The sequence below is a fragment of the Lissotriton vulgaris genome, chromosome 3_1 (assembly GCF_964263255.1).
Source record: "Lissotriton vulgaris chromosome 3_1, aLisVul1.2, whole genome shotgun sequence".
Taxonomy (NCBI): Eukaryota; Metazoa; Chordata; class Amphibia; order Caudata; family Salamandridae; genus Lissotriton; species Lissotriton vulgaris.
The window spans coordinates 507253380-507278728 of NC_141689.1; the positions used below are offsets into that span (position 1 = coordinate 507253380).

General features: G+C 45.4%; 1 protein-coding gene across 1 annotated transcript in view; it reads left to right on the top strand.

The window, feature by feature from the left end:
* WDR41 (WD repeat domain 41) overlaps nucleotides 1-25349 on the top strand; it is a 624116-nt gene that overhangs the window by 341691 nt on the left and 257076 nt on the right. The window contains exons 8-9 of the mRNA XM_086960751.1: nucleotides 4243-4353; nucleotides 17703-17887. Of these exons, the coding sequence (XP_086816877.1) occupies nucleotides 4243-4353; nucleotides 17703-17887 (296 nt within the window). The remainder of the gene's footprint in view (nucleotides 1-4242; nucleotides 4354-17702; nucleotides 17888-25349) is intronic.

A 25349-nucleotide genomic window follows, 5' to 3' on the forward strand; every position in this document is an offset into this window, starting at 1 on the left:
ACCTTCTATCATGCCCTTTGGGAGTGCCCGGTGGTCCATCCCTTCTGGGAGGTAGCCACAAATCATATAAAGACTACACTGGGAAAGACGGTAGGACTGACACCACAACTGGGCTTATTAAACATCTGGGCAGCCACCGACCTAACGGAAATCGAACAACAGCTAGTGACGCTGGGATACACGCTGGTGAAGAGGGAACTGGCAGGGGGCTGGCGCCGCCTTCCACATCTCTATGGATGAAAGAATTCGACCAATGCATGATTGCGGAGAAAGAAGTTTTTATAACTAGGGGGTGTCCGAAAAAATGGGATAGAAAATGGACCCAATGGAATGTTTATAGAGGTGACATATGTGTAACCCCAGTGGTGGAGTTGGAAGTACACCATAATGTGGACAGAGATGCGACTAATTAATGTAATTGCTTTGCTGACCCTGTATACTGTATCATGATGTGAGTAACCAGTTAATATTTGCAATCAGTAATTTCTGTATAGTTGTCACTAAGTTTAATAAAATATAAAAAAAATGTTAAAAAAGAAGAAATTCCCTATCCAGTGAGGGCCGTGTGGGCAGTAGAAGCACTCCCCAGCCAACCAACAGCCCAGCTGAAGCCCGCCAGGGTTCCTCCAGTCGTCCAACAACAAATACGCATCTCCAATCAAAGGGCTAAGAGCATCGGCCCAATTCCATCTTGTACGGTCCGGGCACGGGTGGGAGGGATCTCCCTTGCAGAGGAAGTCGCAGATGATCCTGCTGCTCATCCTGATCCTGCTGCTCATCTCCCGCCTGTCTCAGACACAGAGATGGCGAGCGCCATGGCCTCTGCTCCACAGGCCGGCATTTTGTTGTTGCCAGGGAGCCACCCACGCTCGATCTCCTAAACAGACCCTCCAGGATATCCCAATTTCGCGATTTCGCGGTTTGCCGCAAAATCGGCACTATTGTAAAAATGCAGCGATTTTTACAAAAGTGCCCGCGAAATCGGCACTTTTGTAGAAATTGCGCAGCATTTTTACTAAAGCCGCTATATCCTGGGGGGTCTGCGACAGCCTCAAACTACTTTGGAAGGGTGGGTGTGAGGCATCCTCCCGAGTTATTGTCGGCCAGTATCAAGTACCCATCAGCTTTTTTTTTTTAAACTAAGAACTGTCCACAGACATGCACGCTGCACAAACCTGCCGCAGCCCGGCTCTCCAGGTTAAAAGGCACATTTGCACCGAGGTTTGGAAGGAGGCTGCTGATGGCTATGGTAGTTGACACGCCTTCACGATTTCACCCTGCAAGGATGGGTCTGTGCAAGTCATAAATGGAATGCGTTACAATGACCTTCATACATCTTTAATTACACTGTCGAAAGTGGAATTAAGGATAATTGGGGAGTTAGTTCAGTTAACTATAGAGTTCTTCTTAGTTTGCCAAACAGCATTGTAGTGTAATAACGTCTGTATGACATGGTATGAAAAAGTGGAATTACATATCTATATACCGATCACAACTAATCTTGCCAGAGCGCTAGAATTACAAACTGTAAAGATTTATACGTTTGAAATCTTTCATTCGGCTCCTGTTACTGAAGCAGATTTCAGCTCTTTGTGAAAGGAAAGCCTTGGATGGCAAAGGGGGCACGGAGCCCTGGGAGCCGCGCACTAGACGCGCCACACGGTGTACATGCAACACGGGGGCTGACGTCGATGCTGCCCTCTTGGAGCACCCACTTGAAGCCGCTCTTTTCCCTGGTAGCCGCTATTCTTAAACGTATGACTGAGGGTATTCACAAACTTCGCCCAGGCACACCTCCAGTCTGGATACGGTTAGAGTAAATCCATATACAGGGTGGGAAGGAGGAAGGAACATCCCCATAACTAATGGAGGTGTAGGGAAGGCCAACGTGGGATTTTTTTTAAAAAAATTCCAAAATATAAACCTTTGGAAACCACAAGCATAAATGTATAAAGTAGAATTATGATTAGCCTTTTAATTTTTTTATTGCGCCCTGCATGGGTGAGTGAACGTCAAGAGCAATCGAGTTACTAGTGGTTCACAATACTCAATATCATAGACTGGGAGCTGCCATGTTAAAATCACGTAGTGCACCAGACGTAGTGGCTGCAGTACTAGCTGGAAAAAACTCCTGTACAGTGAGGAGGTGTTGTTGCAACAACAGGGGAAGGATGGGACAGGGAGCAAGATACAATAAAATATGGACAGGAAAGAAATATTCCTTCCTAGTTGTAGATTTGCTGTGAACCTGCAGCAGCCCATAATTGTGAAGCACACGCTCGAGAGAAACAAAGTGTCTACATTGTAAATAAAACAAATATACATAGCTTCATGTTGTTAAATAACTAAAAAAAACAAAGATATCTGTGTTTGTTGTAGGAAAAATGGCCACATAAAATGCCGCAAAATTGCCTCTAAATTTCCATATTTGTGTCGCTAAATTTCCATTTTTGTGCCGCTAAATTTGCTAATCCATGGGTCTGCCTAAGCCTGCTATGGGTCTCAATTGCCTACCACCTTACCTGCGGCTCCCACCAGAGTGTCAGCAGACCAGGTGCACCTGGGCTAGGCTCTAAAATGTAAATGTTTTTGTACTTGTATAGCGCACAGCTACCCGCAGTGGGTTTCCCAGCGCCTGTACGAATACCGCAAGGGAACCCTTCCTGGCTTTCCCTGTGAAGTGTCCACTCCTGGGCACCCCCATGGTGCAGACCAGGCATCCCTCGCGTTGTGTGGGCCGTTGTGGAGACTAAGCAAGCTATTGCCCAGAGTTGCAGCGTGGGACTCATGATCAGAATAGGCACTGAGGCGAGAATATCCGGTCAGGGGAATTTTAAGAGCCCGAGACCCGCCGGGGCAGGAATCGAACCCTGGTCCCTGGCCAGAGCTCTGCATCGAGGTCTGCCTGCTCTAACCATTGAGCCACACTTCTCCACTAGCAGTAGGTTTGGTGGCCGAAAAGGTCTGGAGGCTCACAGTCAGACGGGGAGCTTGCATAGCTAGCTGCTCACGGCATGGCGGGTTTGGTGGCCGAAAAGGTCTGGAGGCTCGCAGTCAGACGGGGAGCTTGCACAGCTAGCTGCTCACGGCATGGCGGTCAGCTCTTCTCCCGTAAAACTCCATCCTCTTATAATTGTCAACGTCAAACCTCATTTTATCTGTAGTCTAACCTTTCAAGTGAGACTATAATTGACTTTTTGCAAAGTTTCTAACTACAGATATCAAAAGGCTGCCTACTCAACAGGCTAGATTCTTGAGATGTAAAGAGTTACAGTTAGAGTAGATTTACTGACCCATAATTAATTGTTAAACATGTACTTGACAAAATTAGTACAACAGGTTTCTTTCTGAATAATTGTATCAAGTGACTCTTGCTGGAGAGATGGGGGTGGAAGGAATTTGAACTGCTTTCACAAATAATGGAATTTCTATCACGATCAAGGTAATTTACGACTTACTGCCACTTAAAGATGTTATTTTTATTGCAGGCAAAAGGTCCAGTTTAAAAAATGAAGTGTTAATCTCCATTTTTTACCATCTGTTTCGGTTACCATTTAAGTCCACATCTCTACTAATTTCTAATGTAGTTCTTACCTCCAGGCGCCATTTATCTTTTCTTTGGCTAAAACACTGAGCAAAATGAGTCCACATACAATTGTACCGGAGGACTATCCTGGAGTACAGCTGGGGCACCTGACTTCATGTATGTGTGTTTGTTTTTATTGAAAGTGACAATTTTCCATTGCTGGGTGTACTACAACACAAACGATGTCAAACAAAGCATATGAAATCCTTTAAAACAAAAGCATGTTTTCGACAAAGCATGAGTAAAAATTGTGTTATACTTATTTGCTGAAGCCATTCTAAAGCCAACCAGAATGTCCTCACCTCAGAAAAGTCAATCTTCAAGAGAATATGTGTCTCTCTAAGAAGTGCTGTAAAAAGAACTCGAGACCATAGAGGTCAGCACCAAGTGTGCCAGAATATATTGTACCAAATGGTAACTGCATAAACACCTATACAATTTTTTAAACCTAAATATTGTCATTGAAGCTGGGTGAATCAATTCAACACTTTTCTGACTGGGACTGTAATGTATGCCCTGCAGAATCACAGTGATATCCCTGTTGAACTGGGCTCTGTGGTGAAAGGAGTTTAAGATCCAGTTTGCCGTTACTGTCTCTTATGCTACTAACAGAATATTTTTGTAATTAGCTAAAAGTTTTCTCCTGTTTTTCCAAGTTATTTTTAGGTTGATAGCACCCTCGGAGGAAGACGAAAATTGGGATGTCCACAAAATTAAATGTCTCTCAGACCATCAAGATGACATCCGTTCATTGATCAATATTGATGGTAGGGCAATGATAACAAATACACATTAAGTCAAAGCAGAATATATATTTATTTGTAAGCAAACAACATTACATGTACTAAGAAAATGGGAAATCGCCATTTTAATGGAACCAAAGATTGTCACAACAGCATTTTGCACAGTAAGCTGTAAGTGTTAATTAATCTTCTCCAATTGGAACATCGAAAAACATATATTCTGTCATTGCATATTTGCATATGAATTTACACTTGAGTTAATAACACTGAAAGCATAGTGTTGTATACTATTATCTGAACTAGTTTGCAATGTTTTTTACTATATACACTTCAATGTACTTCTTTCCACATAATAGACATTCGTTTACACTAAGTCGAATAGCAGCCACTTGATTCATCACATAATAGATTTTAACATTGCTTTATATCATGGCAGATGATTGACATCTTATCTCATGTCTCTTCTGCGGTTGCTTCTCATTTTCTCCCACATATTCTTGAGTATTGTAAACAGTATTCCTGATGTGTCATGTTATCTTTCTTTCCTGGTAATTTACTGAGTGCCTCTGGACAAAATCATTACAACTCAACAGCTTCACATTATTATTTGAATCTTCTTTAGGTTGAATTGCTTATTCTGATAAATGCTTCTAACCACTGATTTTGCATCCTGGGAATATTCCCCAGGCATCAGACTGGATCTGGAAACTTTAAAGCAATACTACTGCGTGCCAACTTCTTTCGGCTCTAGAAGTAATAAGCGGCGCTGCATCTAAGCACCAACCATGCGTGCTAATAACTGTTCCTTTCTTTCTGCACCTTCAGACATGGACGCTGAGCTACTCCTTTATCTTTTTAGGACTCTTTCTTAAAAGATTTTACCAGTGTGCCAGAGAAAATGTCACTTCCTATGACAGCAGGATTTAAGCCATGGAGAGAGTGTCATAGACCAATGTTTGTGACAGACTCTCTCGATGTATGTATGTGGTGACTGGGGTCAGCGCACAATTCCAGGGCGATGACTGTGCCAAAAATGAATCCGATATCCATATGGTACATGCGAGGCGAAGCTGTGTGTCACCAAACATCGGAAGACTCCATGCCATGAAATCGATAAGAATATCCCATTCTCGCTCCCGAAATCATTTCCACAGCAGATAGTCATCGTGGTCAAAGTCTTTGGCTAATTTAAAAAAGAAGCATACGAAATCAGAGCTGAAATCGGTCCCTTTCTGCCACTCTCGCACTCTAGAGAGACTGCAAGGGTGTCGCCCATTTCCATTGGAGCTGATTTAGAGTCTAGTCCTGATATAGCCATAATTTCCAGGGCTATTCACGACATCATAGCAAGTGGAGCCTTTATGGCGTTCCGTGCTGCTCATATTCGGTCTTTTACCAGCTCCCTGTGGCGCACCTTTGGACCCCAAGGAATCATCGGGGACTCCAGTTGGACTTCCACTGACCTACCCACGTTTGGTGCTGTCTGTTCTCCACAAATCTGCCTCAGGTTCTGGCACTATTCATTTCAACAGTCGCCTTCACCTCTACGCCAGTTCCAATGCCAGAGGAGGGATTGATGCCCATTGTCCTTTCAGGCGATTCTGACTTTCTTGCACAACATTCCACACCAGAGAGCTTTGTAGTGCAGGCATACACCAGTAAGGTTAATCCCAATGCCTTTCCCACCACCCTGCCAGATCGTGAGTCTAAGAGAATAGAGACCTTTGTCAACCGCATCTATTCTCCCAGGCTTCTCTGAGGATGTCCAGTATCCCTGATAGATATGCCATTTGATGGCTCTTGCCTTTCTGCTGAGAAAGCATCCAAGCTCTGGAGCGTTTAAAAGAAAGCAAAGCCACAGCACTTTACTTGGGCAAGTCTGTCCCACCCAGACAGTTTCATCATCCACTTTGCCCCTTCTGAAGCTACAGTAGGAGTTTCCAGTACCCCCAACTTCTAACCCCAGCCCTTTCATGGCTGAAGTCACACCCAATGCAAGATCCAAGACATCAGGGGCAACTTGCAGCTCAGTGGCAGACGCCTCTCGTTACCCCACCCATATTTGACATAGGTTACCAATGCATCGCTTCTGCGTTGGGAAGGCCATCTGAGAGAGGTGGAGATCAGAGACCTCTGGTCTCTGGTGACAGCTTGACTCCACATCAGCTTGTTGGAGTTGAGAGCATTTTGCTTGAGGTTGAAGGCCTTCCTAGCCACAATCAAAGGAAGACTGTTGCAGGTGCTCATGGACAACACCACCGCCATGTGGTGCTATAATAATCCGGTTGGGTGGGGTCTTGGTTCCTGTGTCTGGAGGCTCTGCAGCTCTGAATGTGGCTGGACTGCCAGGGAATTTCTCCAAAGATGACCCAACGGACAGGATCTCTATTTGCCAGGAGCAGAGGAACTCCATTGTCATGCTTAGTGGACCATGAATGACATCTACAGGGCTCACAAAATCCACTCAAATTGTCGAGCAAGATTTATTCAGGATGAGCTATTTTTAGGGACTAAGCTCTCTTTCCGGAGTTGAAAATCCTCTAACTTCAGTCACAGAACAAAAAGTAAATTTTAGGAAGACAAACTGACTTTTGACCTCTGTCTCTGAAAACAGATGTGATAAGATAACAAGATTTAAAGGCTTCTTTATTGCTCTCAAAGTAAAAGAGCTCTTTTTTTTTTGTATTTCTTTTTATTAGTATATAACAAACAATGAAACAAAATTAACAAATGCGTTGGGGATACATCAACATTATTTCTGCAGTGCTCGGAGCAGAGGAAGTCTCGCAAACGGAATATGATACACAGAATGGTATAGAGCTTAGAATCAAGGGGAGTCCTGAGTGTCCAAATCAGACCCCCCGGCTGGGGGAGCACAGATGACGCCCCGGTAAGCATTCCACGGCCCCCAAACCTTTATTCACTTTTCAGGGCAGCCCCTCGCAACATACACGGCACGCTCTCGAAACATACACCAGTCCAGATCCTGGGCCCATTTAGTGTGCTGCGCCGATTGAGTTGCTCCCCAGAGCTGTGCTATATTGCACTTCGCAATCATACAGGCCAGTGTAACCCATTGCTTTAAGTATTGATTAAGATCCGTGGGTTCCCAGATATTCAAAAGACATCTGCGCGCTTCCAATCGTACCTCACAGCCCAGGACCTCGTTCAGCGTATCATGAGTGGCGCGCCAATAGCTCTGAACACTATCGCAGTGCCACAGTATGTGCAAAAACGTCGCAACCTCTCCACAGCCTCTCTTGCATTTGCCATTCGTACTCCATCCCATCCTCACCAGACCCGGACCCGTAACATACGATCTATGCAAAATCTTTAATTGCACCAGACGCAACCTCATCTGTATCGCCACTACTTTAGGGGCGGACACAGCTCAACCCAATCCTCATCGTCTATCTCCAAACCATCAGCAACCCACGCCACCCTGAGAGACCCCAACGGGTCTTCCATGTGAATAATCAACTTTCGCTAAATAAATGAGATAGTTTTCTCTGGTATATGCCCATCTAATACACGGTCTTCAAGAGGGGAGGCCTCGGGAAGGGCTTTCCCCGGTAACACATGGGAGAGGAGGGCATGCCTGACCTGCAGGTAGCGAAACCGCTCATTGCTATGAAAGTGATGTCTCTGCTGGAGCGCCTCGAAGGACAGTATTTCCCCTTTCCCCCAGACATCCTTAATCTGACCAATAACAATCAACTCCCACTTGTCAAATCCTTTGGTGGTCCACAGATTGCCCAATTTGGCGGAACTAAAGAGAGGGGTCGCGAGAGTCAATCTCCCTTCCCATCCCAGACTCCTGTTAGCCGCATGCCAGACCTTCACCGCATGTGAGGTGGGACCCACGAGCGAAAACAGTCCTGGCCGATTATACAAGGCCCGAAGGGAATCTCCCCCGGGCGACTGACTGCGATCCATGGTGTATCCAGGGTCTCCTGGCACGCCATACACAATCTGATTAATAGCCGCCAACTGGGAGGCCCAATAATATTTCTTCAGATCAGGAAGCCCGATACCTCCATCATACCAGGCCAGGGTGAGTTTAGCATAAGCGATGCGGGGTCTACCATCCCATAGAAGCTTCCTCTGAAGCGCCTCTATCTCCTTAAAGTATTTAGCGGGCACAGGGTCCATAGCGTTTTGGAGAGCATCTAGGAACTGAGGAAGCGCCAACATTTTAAACAATACCGCTCTGCCCAGAAGAGACAGAGGCAACGCCCTCCAGCGCTGAATATCAGTGCGTAGTCTAGCCAGCGGCGGCAATAAGTTCTCTACGTATCTTGTCCTAGCGTCCAAGGCAATATAAATTCCCAAATACACAAAGCCCGTGGTAGCAATTTGAAGAGGGCTGGTCTGTGGAATCACCGGCGGGTCTCCGACAATACTAACAATACAGACTTCGCCCAATTACTAGCAAAGCCCGAGTACTCACCAAACACTCTGAGAATGTCGAGAAAGACCAGCAACGAGGATCTAGGCGAAATGAGATAGAGAAGCACATTGTCGGCATAAAGCGAGATATTGTCTTCCCAATCCGGGGACCACCGCAGCCCACGTACAGACCTATCCCATCTGACCCAAGCCGCCAACGGCTCCAGCGCCAACGCAAAGAGAAGGGGCGACAGAGGACATCCCTGCCGCGTCCCTCTCTCCAATGCAAAATCCCTGGATTGACAGTTGTTCACAACAACGCGATCCAAAGGGGCAGTCTATAGCAGGCGCACCCATCCAATAAACTCAGGCCCGAAACCCAGCTTCTCCAAAACCGCGAATAGGTACGACCATTCGACATGATCAAAGGCCATGGTGGCGTCCAGGGACTCCAACACAGCGGGTTGCAACAAATTGCGGGCCCTACCCAGCACTCCATGTAAACGCCGAAGATTCAACGCAGTGTTGCGGCGTGGCATAAAGCCCGTCTGGTCTGGGTGTACCAAGGTGGAGATCACCTTGACCAACCTGATCGATAGTAGTTTGGCCAAAATCTTGGGTTCCGCGTTGAGCAAAGAAATAGGCCTATAGGAAGAGGGGGAGGTTCGGGGCTTACCTGGCTTGTGGATAACGACGATATTCGCAATCCGCTGATCATAGGGGAGGCTACCAGACTCTTTACTCTCAATAAACATGGCTTTAATATGCGGCGCAATTTTGTAAGCATTCAATTTATAGAGCTCATTCGGAATACCTTGGGACCTGTCGCCTTCCCCGAGTTAATGCTCTTGATGGCTCCCGCTATTTCTGAGTAGACCAGTCCGGCTTGCAGCCTTTATCATTGGCTTGTCACCATAACTGTCCAGGCCTATTGTATTGATAGTAAGCTTTTCCACAAAACAACTATCAGGCTTACAGACATAAAAGTACAAATGTATACAGAATTACAGTTGGTAAAGCAAAATACTAACACTCCTATGAGGACCTGTAAGGATTTTTACAGTGCAAATCTTCTATCTCTACTGTTTATCAGAAGGGGTAGCCAGCACCAAAACCTTTATGTACTATGGTAATCTCTGAGATTCCATGTAACGAAATTACTCTCTAAGTAATAACAATTCACCCTTAAATGCCTTATGGCATTCACATTTGCTTTTTACAATACATACATCACACCTACTGCCTTTATCATTATTAACAATTCTGATAGAGTATTCTAGCCGCAGATTCCTCACATTTTGAATATTATTATATTATTTTGTAGATAATGCCTCAACTCACTGGAGCCGGATACATTTTAGCAGTACATTTGCATGCCAGTAGGTGGCACTGTGCGGCTGTAATGCTGTTCCACTGCATAAATTACAGCTCATCTCATACGCCTGCCCTCTGTTCCTTTCTTTCCACCCCACCAGACGCGGATCCGAGCTACCGCTTGTCTCTTTGAGAACCTTACCTCATTCAAAAACTTTCTTTACAGTGTGCAAGGGACATGTCCCCAAAAAGACCGGTTTTAAAACCTGTAAAGACTGTTGGAAATAAATGTCTGTGACGGATATTCATCAGATTTGCCTGTGGTTCCTGGGGTTGAGGCTGGCGATGACTGTGCATTGATGAATCCAAAGGCCTTATGAGAGACCGTGACGCGGAACTCTACATCATCAAGCATGGGAAGACTAGGCAACAAGAGCGGTCCTTTTCAGAAATTCTGTCCCATTCAAGATCCAGAGGTTGCAGGAGACGTTCAAGAGGTTAGTCTTCATCTCCATCAAAGTCTTTAGGTAAGTAGAGGAAAAAACACAATAAAATCTAAGCCCCTCCCTGCATTAACATGCCGCTGAGTGAGAAGGCGTGGGGACAGGAACATGTGTCTCAATCTTGCTCCCGAAGTCATTTGACTTTGGAGCAGATCCCACAACTTGTTCCTGCACAACCTGAGTTTCCTGGGCCATCGACCACTCCTGAACAGATGGAAGAGTTCTGCAAGGCCATGCTCTGTCTATTTGGATCCCTGTGGACCTCCCCTGGCACTCCTGCCTGTCCCCACGGAGCAGAAAGGCTCTCCACTGGAATTACTGCCCTTAGTGCCAGCTGGACCCCATGAAAACCCCACGGGCCGCCCCCAGCTCCAGTCAAGACTCTGCTTCCGGCGCCATGGTCCACGGCAGTGCCCAGTACTTTTACACCAATGCAGACTCCATTGATGGTGGAAGAGCAGGCCCCAATTGTACGCTCTGATGAGAGTCAGTTCTGTTTCAAACATGGCTGTGTTCTGCCGTCGTAAAGTCTCCACTTCCTCCACTAGATCTGCCTCTGCCAAGATGAATGCACACCCTGCATTGACTGTTCTGCATGGATTCGGACAAAGATTACTTTTTAGGTGATGAGATAAGCCAGCATTATAGCAAGAAGAATTGGTATGATGACTTGCAGGAGGCTAATGGCCTTTATCTCCCCGTGAGGTGGGCCTCCTCACACCCTCTGGTCCTGCCACTGAGGAGAGTGCTTGACCTCAAGCTCCTCACCTTGGAGGTCAAAACCAGGGTTCTTAGATAAGTCCTTTAGCCGGGGAAACATCCACTGAACCCCTCTTATCTTCTAACAATATCCTTATGAATATTTAATTGGGGACACAAGCCAAACCCCTGATTTCATGACATCACCTACCTGCAATCCTTCATTTTTATCTCTGCCCCCTCTCCAGAAATCATGGTGGTGCACGCCTCTTCAGGCAAGATTAATTGCAACATGTTCCCTACTACCCTCCCCGATAGGGAGTCGAAATTGGTGGAGACATTCTGGATAAAAGTCAACCCATCCACCAGTTTGGTGCTTGGCTCAGTGAATGCCAGGTGCCTGCTGGTGTGCTAGTTCCACACCCTTTGGGAGTCAGGGCTCAAGTCCTTCCAGGGGTCCATGAAGATCTTTGATCTAGCCTCACCCAACCCATACATAGTGGGCGTAATGTGGTTCATAACTCAGACACCACCAATTCCATCGAACCATTTTTGATTCTATCAGCATTGTTGCCGGTCCCTGCCATGCTTGCCTGTGGTCCACTATTTTTTCAGGCGATGTCCAGTCGTCCCTCATGGACATGCCATTTATCAGTATTTGCCTGTTGGAGAATAAGACATACTCTGCTCGTAAGTGGTGCAAGGAGAGCAGGGCCATGGCTGGGTCCTTGGGGTTGTCTGCCCCACCTTGCCAACCGCATCAGCCCTGATCCCTCCTTTCCAGCTTCAGCAGAGTTGCCCTATACTGCCAACCAATCAGACCTCCACAAGGTGCCCAATAGTTTGACAGTCGAGGCCATGATGCTCACTGCCCCTGAGGTCAAGGTCACATGGCTGTCCAGTCCGCTTCCTCCCACCCCCTAGAACTCCATTGCCAAACACCTTTAGCATGCCCTTAGCGGAGCACAGCCACCCAGTGAGCGACAGGTTCCAACAACTCTTGCCGGGTTGGCAGGCCATAACATCCGCCAGATGGGTCCTGCAAATTGTTTGGTAGGGCTATACCCTACCTTTCCTTTTGTGCCTCTGCACCTTCCTCCACCCCTCCCAGCGACTGATGGAGGAACATATCTCAGTTTTGAGAAGGGAAGTGCAAGCCCTTTTGGCCAAAGGGGCTATTGAGAGGATGCCCACTCCAGAAGTAGGATGTTGTTGTTATTCCCATTACTTATTGGACCACAAGAATAACGGTGTCCTTCATCCAATTTTAGACCAGTGCCCTCTCAGCGTCTTCCTTCAAAAGAAGAAATTCAAAATGTTCACGCTGGCTCAGGTCTTGTCTGCTCTTGACCCTGGAGACTAGATGGTGGCATTGAAACTGCCAAACTTTTAATTCCATATACTCATCCTGCAGGCCCATCGGTGCTACCTGCGCTTCTTAGTCGGAAAAGAGTACTTTCAGTTTGCTGAGCTGCCCTTTGGTCCTATCAGTGCCCCTTAAGTGTTCCAAAAAGTGATGCCAGTGATAGTAGCACATCTTTGTTTGTAAGGGGTCCCAATTTTCCCCTGCCTCATCAACTGGATTTTGAATATGGGCTCACCCCAGGCAGTATTCAACCACCTTCAGGCAACAACGTACCTCCTGTCACCTTTTGGGTTCACTATCAATGTGTCAAAGTCACACCTCACCCCTTCATCTGAGCCATTCTGGACGTGGTTCAATTTTGTGCCTGAACTCCAGGAAAGAGAGTCCGGCACATTCCGGCTATGACCTGATCTTTCGCCCCTTGTCCTGGATATCAATGAGATTAACTGATGCTGCTGGGACTGATGGCCTTCTGCATCCTTCTGGCCAAGTACGCTGGGTGGCATATGCAGGCTCCTCTCTGGGATTTGAAGTAACTGGGACCTCTCTGACCACGTTCACATTTGGAGGCCATTGGAGAAGATGATTTGCAGTGGTAGTTACCTACCATTTCCCTCCCAGAGCTGACGGTGGTAACTGATGCATCGCTTTTGGGTTAGCATGACCATCTGGCAGAGCTGGTTCTGGCATGGGCCCAGCTCCATATAAACCTCCTAGAGCTAAGGGCCATCCGCTTGCTATTGAAAGGCTTCCGTCCATCCATCAAGTGGAGACTGGTACAGATGCTCACACTACTGTAATGTGGTACTGCAACAAGTGGGGCAGTGGGGTCACAGAACCTGTGCCAGGTGGCCCTACGCCTCTGGAAATGGCTGGACCACCAATGATGTTTCTTGGTGATGAACCACTTGGCAGGATCGTTGAATGCCAGGACAGATGCACTCAGCTGTTGGTGCCTAGCGGATCACGAGTATCAGTTACACACTGAAGCAAAGCCAAAGGTAATGATGGACAGAGTGTTGAACAATGCAAGCACTCACCCCCAGTCAAATGATCTGGGTTTAACCCATCATCATTCTGGGTGGTGCATTGTCCTTATGTGAATGGAGAGAATCGTGGCTCAATCTATTCCTCACCACCGAGAATGTGCAATGTTAGCAATTCTGTACTCTGGAGTTTCCAAGGTGTCTTTTGCTTGGAGATGCATTCCATTTCGAGTGGAACTCAGACTCCTGTATGCCTTTCCATAGATATCACTACTTGCCGAGTTCTCAAAATCAGGACAGACCAGGTCCAAGTCATATTAGTGGCTATGGATTGGGCGCTGAGAAAATGGTATCCTAAAATGTTGGGCTTGTGCATCTGTCCTCCGATCAGGCTGCCCTATCTGGAAGCCCTGAGGAACATCTATTGCAGCAGCAGCACAGGGTTCTGCACCCGGGCCTTTGCAATCTCCACCTTTTGCTTGTAGATTGAGCAGCAACACTTTTGATCCTCCACTGGAGATGGTTGATGTCATCTTGCCAGCCATGAAAATATGTTTGGGGAAACCCAATAAACCCTTGTAGGCTTGGGCAAGGTACGTGATTGAAGTAGAGGGTTTCTACAAGGGATTTTGTTTTTGAAAACTTAGTATATGTGGTTCAGAACAATTACTTACAAGGTTCGTGAGTCAATTGAACCTAGCTGTATCCCGAGGATAACTGAAATATTTCAGTGTTATTCAAAATCATACATTCAATGAGGTAACAAAAGAGGAGAATGTAAATTTAAAAAGCACACAACAAGTAAATTATATTCCAAAAAAGTTGTATTTTGAACAAATCATGGGGATATATAGAAATTAATCAGGATATAAAAGTCATGAAAGGCTGTACATATGATTTCACAGATCAATTCATAACAAGACATCAACTCCGTAAATTGATGAGGAAAAACCAGTTCATAAATGCAAAAAGGGTTTCTTCCAATGCACAAAGGCTGTGGAGATGATGTTAGTGGTCGACGTTTCGGTCTTCCTTGTTGGCATCTATGAGACCATCATCAGGACTAATGTTTTTCAAAATAAGAAGAAAGCCCCTTGGGATAACTGAGTACAGGTTGTCACTGGTCTCCAAACGGAACAAAACTATTATTTTCTCTTGGATGTAGGAGATCTGACACGGTAATACTGGTCGCTTAGTATTACAGAAGTATGAACTCCAAAGGTAGCCGCAATTGAACCAGCTAACACCGTGGTATAAGTCTCACGATCGGCAGTAAAGACCTCCGTAATGACGATAAGACCTCTTGGCAGCAGGCTTCCCTCAACAAAAACTCTATATGCATGTTGCTGGCATCAATTTGTGTTTTGGCGCGGTGCTCTTCAGATAGACCCCCCTCCAGGCAAAGTTATCTGATGTTTTGTTCCTAACCCAGCAAGGCTTTGCTCTGAGCGTAAAGCGATCTTTCTGCTTTTTTTGCAGTTGTCAAACAAGCCCTCGTTGTTTAGGTCTGCAATTTTTAAAAGGTTTACAACATTTGTTTCCTTTATCTCTCTTTGTCATACTACAGTGGAACCTTAACGTTATCTTTACATTTTTGATGTGCACTCCCTTCGACCCGCTTCACAGCTGCTGCTTGTGGCTTCTCACCTGCAAGACAGTGTTCTTTATCGCCTTAACATTGGCGCATGGAGTGAGTGAGCTTCAACCTCTTTGTGTCAACACGCCTTAAACCACCTTCCCAGGCAAGATAGTTTTGCAGACACAGGCATTTTCATTGCCTAAAGTTATGACACTGTTCAACATCAAAAGAAGTGAGTGTTACTGCACACCTAATTTTTTAATGTAAACCTCAATGGTTATCAGTACTCCGTGGTTAATTGTATGTGCGTGCTACCGATATGTGGAGTGAATTGACCCCTATCACCCGGAATGTATACAATGTGAAGAAGGCTCTGGACTGCCAGAGTCTGAACACAGTGCACAGCTTGAAGGACAAGAGTTGTCCTTCAAGCAGTGCACCGTGTTCAGACTCTGGCAGTCCAGAGCCTTCTTCACACTGTTCTACATCAGTCAGAACATCACCTTGACAGCATTCTATATCTGCCTCACCTCTATAAGGAGGAGTAAATACTCCATTGCTTGGACCCTAAGAGAGCACTGAGCATTTACTTAGATCACACCAAAGAACACCTGGTGAACTGTAAGCTCTTTGTGGGGTTCTCTGGAGCAAGAAAATGCAAGGCTGTGCAGAAGAGAACAATCTCCTGCTGGATCGTGCTCTTCATTAAGATCTGCTATGCATTCACTAAAAAGCAGTCTCCGGAAGTACTGTGTGCTCATTCTACCAGGTCCAAAGCAGCTAGCACTGAGTTGGCATGCAGAGTCCCTTTCCTGGACATTACTCCATACGTTCATGAATCTATATTGTCTGGACAGTCCGGTCTACCAGGAGGGACATTTTATCTGCTGTGTCCTTCAGGCCTTTGTGGTTTTGGTCCAGTCACAAGCCCACCTCCAAATAGGAACTGCTATGATATGTATTCAAAAGGTGAGGAATCTGCAGCTAGAAGTCTACATCAGAAGACTAGGTACTACTGATAGCGATGAGGTAGAGGTACTACTGAAAAGTTTACAGATACAGTCTGACTAGGGAATGTGTAAAAAGTGAGGAATCTGCTGCTAGTCTCCACCAGAAAAAGCATTACCAGAGGTAAGCAATTTGTTCCTCAGGTCTATAGCTTTGATCATTGGCTTGCCTCCATAATATGTGTGTTTGTAAAGTGTACTTATGCCCTGAAGGGTGTCTTGGCGCTAAAAAAACTGATGTTTGACAGTGGTACAAAATTTTATTGACCTTGGAAGGATAAGAGTGGACCTTCTGGGACTCAAACCTTGTGGACATGAGGTCAAACACGGATCCCTGGAGTTCGATGCATTAGTCGGTTGAGCCACTAGTGCACCAATTCAGTCCTTCTGTAATGAGCATAAACTTTCCCAAAATGTGCAATACAACAATGTTTTTTTATTTTACGAAAGCACACAATTTCTACCCAATCAAATGCTGTACTCCAGGTAATCAACATGTGGGTGGAGCCTACTTCACGTCTCACTAGTGCTTCTAAAACCTCTTCTTTGTTCATCACAACAGCTGCTCCATCATCCCGAACTTAAAAACAGAAAGGAGGCAAAAGAACATATACAGTGGTGGCACTAGGGGACAGCCTCTTTTCAGACATCTACAACATCTCCTCTATTTCGCTCTTCAGGTACAAGCTAAAAACACACCTGTTTTAACCATTGCTGACCCGGCACCCTTAAGCAGCAAACGTATATTGATTTACAAACACCTTTCCAGTCCTATATGATACTACTACAGCCTCCCCTGGCAACCATTGTATTCATAATGAACACATTAAATAAATACTGCCTTATAGGGGCTTTTGCCTCATCACTGCTAATCATGCTGTTACACCAAGAGTAAAAAAACCCTGGGTAGAGATTAAAGTAGCTACTCTCTAAAAGAGGGATTTACTTTGAGTGGGCCCTTAACCTCTGAGAAGTGCCCAGGAGTTTCACGTCATTTACCTGAGGTAGCATGATTGGTGGGCTCACTGCAGGAAAAACAACTGAGTCTGTTGAAAAATTACAAAGTGCATGGAAGTAAGGTTCGCCAGAGGAACAGAAAACCTTCTGTCCCAAAGGGTTTGAAGGGGATAAAGAGCTGGGCACAGGCAGCAGAGTGTATGTCTCCAGTACTGTGGTACCCTCTTTAGTCATGTAAAAATGCAGGCAGAATCTCCCTGACTTAGAGGACCTTCCATCAGTCTAGAGGAAGCAAGTCAGTAATCTAAGAGTTCATGAGTAGGTAATGCGTGATGTGTAAATTATGATGTATGTCTGCATATGTTGTATCCTAGGCCATTCAGATTAAATCAAACCACAATGTTGACCATACGTTTCTTAATAATAGTTAACTTTTATTTTACAACCTTTTGAGTTTTTAATTTTTTTTAAAAACAGATGCTTAAGCCTAGATACTATTTGACTGTGTCTCTACTCTAATGTTCACAATACATTTGAATAGTGTCCTCACAAGTATGACCATTTGTTTTGCAGAGCTTACTTTTGTGAGTGGTTCTCTTGTTGGTGAGTTAATAGTCTGGGATTCTCTAGACTGGACCAAACAGTCATCCGAGAGCAGTTTCTGGGATCCTTCCTCTCCTCAAGAAGCACATCAAGATATCAGACGATGGAATCCACAAAATGATATTTCCATTCAGCATTTAGCAACTGATGGGCAGGTAGGAGAGAGCAGAATGCCATTTGTACATGGAGTGAAATTTGAAAGCTGAGAAACCCAAGAGTTATAGTACCTACTGGAATAGCCTACAGAAAATAGTAATATTGGTTTGCTTTTTAGATGCAGTTTATGGTTTTACAAAAAGAATGGCAAATGTGCCATATCGTCCAGAGCATTTGATTGACCCCCCAAGTCAGCAGTTCTAAAGAAAATGACTCTCAGAGGCAACTGAATATAAAGATGCTTTGCATTATCAGTCTATTTTTATTTCAAATATTTTGATTGTTAAAAATCAGCAAACATGTACTCTTCTTATGAGCAAAGGGTTTTTTAAAACACTCTTTTCCATCTGAAAGACATTTAACCTTTTCGTTTTAACATTCCTCTAAATTTTATTCCTCTATAGACTACAGTTCACTTTTTTGTTTACACCCTTATGTCTGCACGTAGTTAACATCTCATTTCCAGATCAAATTATTCAGCTCATTCTTCTGCTTTAATTCCTCTCAAGGTCCTTTGAAATGGTCTCATCTATCTTTTTTGTTAGGAGGTCTTTACTGAGTCGCTTTGGGAAGAACAAAGATGTACAATTTTAGTGCAGTCTTAATCCTGTAGGGTAGAATGTTAATGAATGAATCGTTATCTGTGCCACAACTTTACTAATCTTTATACGTTTGTGTCCATTCTGATGTTTTATGCATAGATCAGTATTGCCTACATGCTTTCTCCTGGATGGGAGAGACTTCACAATTCTCTTCACAGGGAGCTATCCCTTTGGATATGTCTTCATCTTTGTTACTTCTCCAGCCTTTTATACAGTGGCATTGTAAGAGTTCTCCTTGATTGTCATAGATCCATGCTGGCAGGAAAAAGTTAGGAAGTTCTTCAGGGTACAGTAATGTGCAGTCACACAGGGAGCTGTCTCTTTGTTGTACGACTGCAGCTTCTTTTAAATCATTCTTTCTATGTTTATAATGGGAGCCACTGTCTGATCAGCCCAAATCTCACTAATTACACCCAACGCATTTCAAGCCTGCTGGCTCTTCGTCAGGGGTTCACTGAAACAAAATGAAAAGACCGTTCAAATAACTGCTCAATACCAACTTACTTTGTGCACAGAAAAGAACTGAAAATAAAAAGAAAAATGTTACTGCTTACTAAGCTTCCACCCGCATTGCCCCTCTCTTCCCCTTACTAAACAGAACATAAAGTTCATGTGCTCAAGCTAAATGTTAAACCACCCAGTCCCCACCTAAAGTTCAACTGCAAAATAAATGACACTGAAAAAATCACAACTTATGAACAACATTCATGACTCCAATCATGCTCCACCCCCCGTGACCTGATGAATTAAAATAACAATAAAAACCCACATACTGTGTATGAAAATGTTGTAACCATCAATTGCAAACACAAATAAATCCAAAACGATTAGCATGACATAAAATGGAAAAAATAAAAGAATTTCAAAAAACCAATTTGAGCAAGTAAGTTCAACTACCATATCAATCCAATGGTGTCGTTAAAAGTTTGTTCCAGGGTAACTCCAGAGATCCACTTTGAATGGTCTATTATCCTCAGTCTCCGTAGTAATCTTTGTCTTCATATAAACTTCGAGTTCCATGGGGTGCAACCTCAGTTGGGACGCTCAATTGCAAAGCTGGATCAAATGTGTGTGAGAATGCACTCCTTCCGTTGGATAGATTATCTAAGGGAAGGAGTGCAGTATCACACATATATTATTCTGCAGTGGGATAAATGGCCAGTCTAGCCTTGCAGCAGATATGCAGCCCTGATGTCATCAGGAATACAAGTCTTACCATCAAAACGATTGGGAATAATCTGTGTTCCATGGGATGAGTAAACTCAAGAAGAGGAAGAAAAGCCAATCAGTAATTGTCAACAAATGAGATTGTCAAGAAAGCCAACCAGTGATAAGCAGTGGGTTGACCCAGTGACCTATTGGCTTTGCCAAATATTGTCTTTCATTGTTCCTTCAAGTTGCTGCTGTGTAATAACTCAGCTGAATCCAGTTAAAGTAAATTTCATGAAAGTCCCATACTATAGCTTTTATGCCTATATTTTAATAACCACATTTTGACTAACCTTCCTCTCATTTCCTTTCACACACATTTTTACTTTAAAATCAATGTGCCCAACTACACTGACAAGTGCATTAAAATGTACTGCGTGCCCAGGGTGCTTATTAACCACCAGGTAGTGGCACCTCTTGATTAATTTTATTTGTTATCCTGTATATTTTCTACAGATTCTCAAAAATGATTTAAGTGCAGCAAGCAAATGTTCACCACAAAAAACTGAATATTTCCCACAGTAACCACATGAAAGCAACAATCTTGGCAAGCATTAAAAATAGATGTCACGTGTGTCGCTTTTTTTCCAGCTATCTTGCTGGAAGCCAAAGGTGCTGTGAGAGAAGGTGTTATCGTTAAAGTTTTTCCCTCTTGATTTCTGATAAGGCTGTGATTGATCAGTTTGATGTTCTGCGTTTGTTGGTACTTCCCGAAATTCTTCTTACAAACCAAAATGGCTGAAGACTGTGAAGAGGGTAGTGGGTGGTGGGTGGGAGGGGATAGAGGGTTAAATCAAACTAATGCTTTTTAGATCTCACCTACACAGCACAATGCTGTGCTGCAAGAAGTATTGTTTGCAATTCAGTGGGCTTGCAACCACCCCACAGCATACCATTAGTATTTTTTCGTTGTCACTCTCATTTGCAATGTTTGGATTGCTTATCTCCCGTAGGCGTCCCTTCTTATCTTCTGTTCGTTCCCCCCTGGAGCATGTCCTAAATATAAATGTGTTCTTCCTCTACTTTTTGCAATGCACTAGTTTTAAAAGGAATTATAAGCGTTTTCGGTATTATACCTGGACGTGCTATATGGTGCCCTATTTTTAACACATGAATACGACTTATGCTGTCTCTATTGATGCTTTAGTTAGTTACACCCACAACCGTACAACTCTACACCACTCTACTCTGTACTACTTCACTCTACACAACGCCAGTCTACTCTATGCCACTCTCCTCCACTCCACGCCACTCCACCCTATGCCACTGTGCACCACTCTATTCTGTGGCACTCTACTCTATGCCACACTACTCTATGCCTCTCTACTCTATGCCACTCTACTTTATGCTACTCTACAACACTCCACTGTATGCCACTCAACTCTATGCCACTCAACTCTATGCCACTCAACTCTATGCCACTCTACTTTATGCCACTCTACTTTATGCCACTCTACTCTAAGCCACTCAACTCTAAGCCACTCAACTCTATGCAACTCCACTCCACTCCACCGTACACCACTCCACCGTACACCACTCCACACCATTCCACTCCACACCACTCTACACCACCCCAATCTAGGCCACTCCACTCCTCACAATGCTCCTCTATGCCACTCTACTGTATGGCACTCCTCTGCATGCCACTCCACGCAACTCCACTCCTCTCTCCTCTACAGCACTCCACTCTAAGCTTCTCTGCCACTCACCACCATTCTAGACCATGCCACTCTACTCCACTCCATGCCATTCCACCCCACCCCACTGTACACTACGCCACTCTACTCCATGACACTTTACTTTATGCCACTCCATTCTACGCTACTCTGCTCCACTCTATGCCACTTCATGTTACTCTGCTCTCAGCCACTCCACTCAGTGCCACTCTACGCCACTTCACTCTACTCCGTTCTATGCCACTCTAGTCTATGCCACTCCACTTAGCTCAACTCTATGCCATTTTGCGCCACTTCAATCAATGCAGCGCCACCCTGCTTTATGCAACTCCATTCTGCACCCACCACTGTATCCATTCCTACTCTATGCCACTCGACTCTACTCTGAGCAACTCGACCCTACTCTTAGCCACCATACTTCACTCTATCTCATCCTACTCTACGCCACTTTTCTCTACTCTGCGCAACTCCATTCCACACAGTGCCACTCTATGGTGTTCTACACCACTCCTCACTACTCTACGCCATTCTACTATACGCTACTCCTCTCCATACAGTGACATTCTGTGGCACGCTACACCAATCAGCTCTGCTCTGCGACCCTAAGCCACTCTATTCCACTCCACTCTATGTCACTCTACTCTACTCCACTCAAGTTTACACCACTCCACTTTATGCCACTCTAACAAATGCCACTCTAGTCCCTGCAACTCTACTCCACTCCAACCCAACCCATTCTACTTTACACCACTATACTACATGCCATTTTGCCCTATACTAGTCAACTCTACGTCACTTCACTGTACGTTACTCTATGCCTCTCCACTCCCCTCCCCACATTGTCCTTCTATGGTTCTCTATGCCACTCCACTCTCTTCTATGCCACTCCACTCCACTCTACTCTACTCCACTTTACACTACTCTATGCCACACCACTCTACACCACTCCAAGCCAATCTGTCCCATTATGTGCCACTGTACTCTACACCACCACTCCACTTGACACAATGCCACAATATGGCATTCCACTCTGTGCTACTCTACTCCACACAATGCCACTCTACGACATTCTATACCATTCCAAACCACTTCACTCTGTGCCACTCTACTTTACACCACTCAACACTACACCACTCTACTCAACAACATTATACTCCAGACCTTGAGCCATAGGTCCCTGAGTAACAGGCAGCTTCAGAACAAGCCGCAGGCTCCATGCACTGTGAGCCAGTCAATGCGGATCTAGAAAAGATCCTATGGAGTCTCGCAAGGGTGAGGTAAGCCCTGTGTAGAACGTTGTTTTGTATGTACGGGTGTTACAGGAGACCTTTCATGAGTGTAAGAGGACCCAATCTCATTCCTTCTGTGGCAATTTCCGGCGAATATCCCCTCTCAGGTCCTGCGAAGTGTTATAAAGCGATCCTGTGGTAGATGTGATAGGGCCTATGTCAGCCATGTTATCAATCGACGGCCTTCACATGTAGTTTGCATTGTCTGTATGAGTGGGTGCTGGTCAGGTTCTGTGTCCGTGATGTTCCACGTTCATTCAAGTTCTGCCACCAACTGGCCATTGTCCAGAAAGTGCCCTGCCGGGAGGTCCCGGTCATCCCTCAGCTACTCAAAAAGGGCCAGTGCACCATCTTGGAACAGATTTCCCAGGGTTCCTACCCCACCACCTCCGACTGCATCACACCCTCCTCGCCAAGCAGCTCTCTGAAAGGTCAGATAGAACTTGAACGGATCCCAGGTGCATAATAAGGCACATTCAGCATGAAGCATAATCTCCTCTGAAAGCTTCTGTGGGACACTTGCAATAAGCCCTTGGCGTGTTTCGGATCACCACTAGCAGGAGGAAAGCTTATCTCACAATCCTCTGTGCATGGGGCCTGGATGCCATACCCAATTTTTCCATGTACCATCCCACCATTCAATGGGTTGGCGACTACAGTTGTGCCGCCAATTAATAATGTTCAAGCTGCATCTTGAACAGCGCTATTTTGTGCCTTCCCTTGTTCCATAGGAATCCCCCTAGCATTGCAGTAAGTGTTAGAAAGGTGCTTTCGTGGGACATTTACTGAGAGATTATTAAAAAATAATACAAGAGGAGAGGAATATCAGCATTTTTGATAGGGACACTGGATCCTGGCCCGAAAGCGGGAGTGTACACCAGAACACTATTTGCTGTCAGAAGGAGGCAACTGCTTTCGTGAGGTTGCCATCAATGAGGTCACGGGTGGCATGATAAATGTTGATGTCGGAGTATGTATGTCCATTTGGCTAGTGGAAAGTTGAGTCAGAGCTACTCATATCGCAGTTATGGCGGTCTTCAGTAACCATATCAACAAGTGACCCAGGTTACGCTCTCAGCATGCCGTGTCGTCTTGTCTTGTGGCCTCAAAGGTTTCCCATCAAGACCTCCGTCTGGAACAGATCAGGTGTAGAGTAGCTCTTGCGCCCACCATTGTATGTATGCAATCACCAGCCAGGACCACCTTCAGTGCTTACCAGTCTGTCAGTCTAGTAGGAGGAGTGCCCCAGTTGTCTGTTAGGTAGTTTGACAGTGCCAGTCTAGTTCCTGAATACCAATTCCTCCAGTGCAATGGGTTGTAATCGCCAGGTCGGCATTGGAGGTAGTGGATCCCCCCAGGATAGTTGGAGCTGGAGTGGATTGTAGTCCGACAGAGTCTTTCCTAGATACTCAGCGCTTGTAACCTTCAGCTGGGTTGCCTAGAATGCGGTCGAGTTGCACATAAAGCTCATGCGACCATGAGTAGTAAGAGTACTCCCTAGTGTCTTGGTACAGTATGTGCCAACTATCCACTAGGGACCAATGTGCAAGCCACCGGGGCAGGTAAGTCGCAGCCGCCACTACAAGGGAGGTCGGGGGGGGGGGAATATGATCAGTCCAGTTGGGGGTTCAGCGCACAATTAATCCTATAATTCAGTGTATATGTACCCATCAATATGGTGGAAATTTGAATTGAATTTGAATTTAAAAACATTTGTATAGCGCGCTTATACCACGCGGTTTCATGGCGCTTTTTAGATTGCAAGGAGACAGCGGGAGCAGAGGAAGTTAGACAGCAAAGGCTCGAGAGAAGAGTAGGGTTTTAAGGCTTTTCCGAAACTCTGTGTAAGAAGGTGTCATGCGGAGTTCCACAGGGAGGGAGTTCCAAAACACGGGAGCGAGAACCGCAAATTTTGTTCCGCCAGTCTTTTTCTTTTTAAATCGGGGGATGGTTAAGAGTGCCAAGTGGGTGGAGCGAAGCTCTCTACCCGGTGTGTAAGGCTTAATGGCAGAGCAAATGAACTCCGGAGCAGTGCCCATTTTGGCCTGAAAGGTGAGGCAGCCAAGCTTGAACAAGGCTCGCTCTTTCCCCGGCAGCCAGTGCAGTGCTTGCAGTAAAGGAGTGGCACGATGGAATTTAGGCAGGCCATGGATCAGGCGGGCAGCCTGGTTCTGCACTAGTTGCAAACGGTGAATAGCATAGGCCGGTGCGCCGTTGTAGATAATGTTGCCATAATCAAGGCGCGAGAGCACCATTGCCATCACTATAATCTTTAGGGCAGGAAGGGAAAAGAAACGGGAAATCTTCCTAATAGTTCTAAGGGAGAAAAAACAAGAGGAAACAACAGAACTAACCTGTGAGTGGACAGAAAGTGAGGGGTTAAGGAGGGTTCCGAGAGTTTTGACTTTGGGAACGGGGAGTGGGGGGGACACCAAGTCAGAGAGGCCAGTGAGACGGGGACCAAGGGCTACAACCACCTCCGGTCAAGACTAATTCCGTCTTGTCCGGATTGAGTTTGAGGTGGTTGCAGTTCATCCAATCCTGGATGAACAACATAACAGATTGAACGTTCTGGAAGGATGAGGGGGAGTGAGAAAGGTTGAAAATTAGCTGGAGGTCATCGGCGTAATTAAACACCGTGACCTCAAGCTGCTGCAACATAAAAATGAGGGGGAAGATGTATAA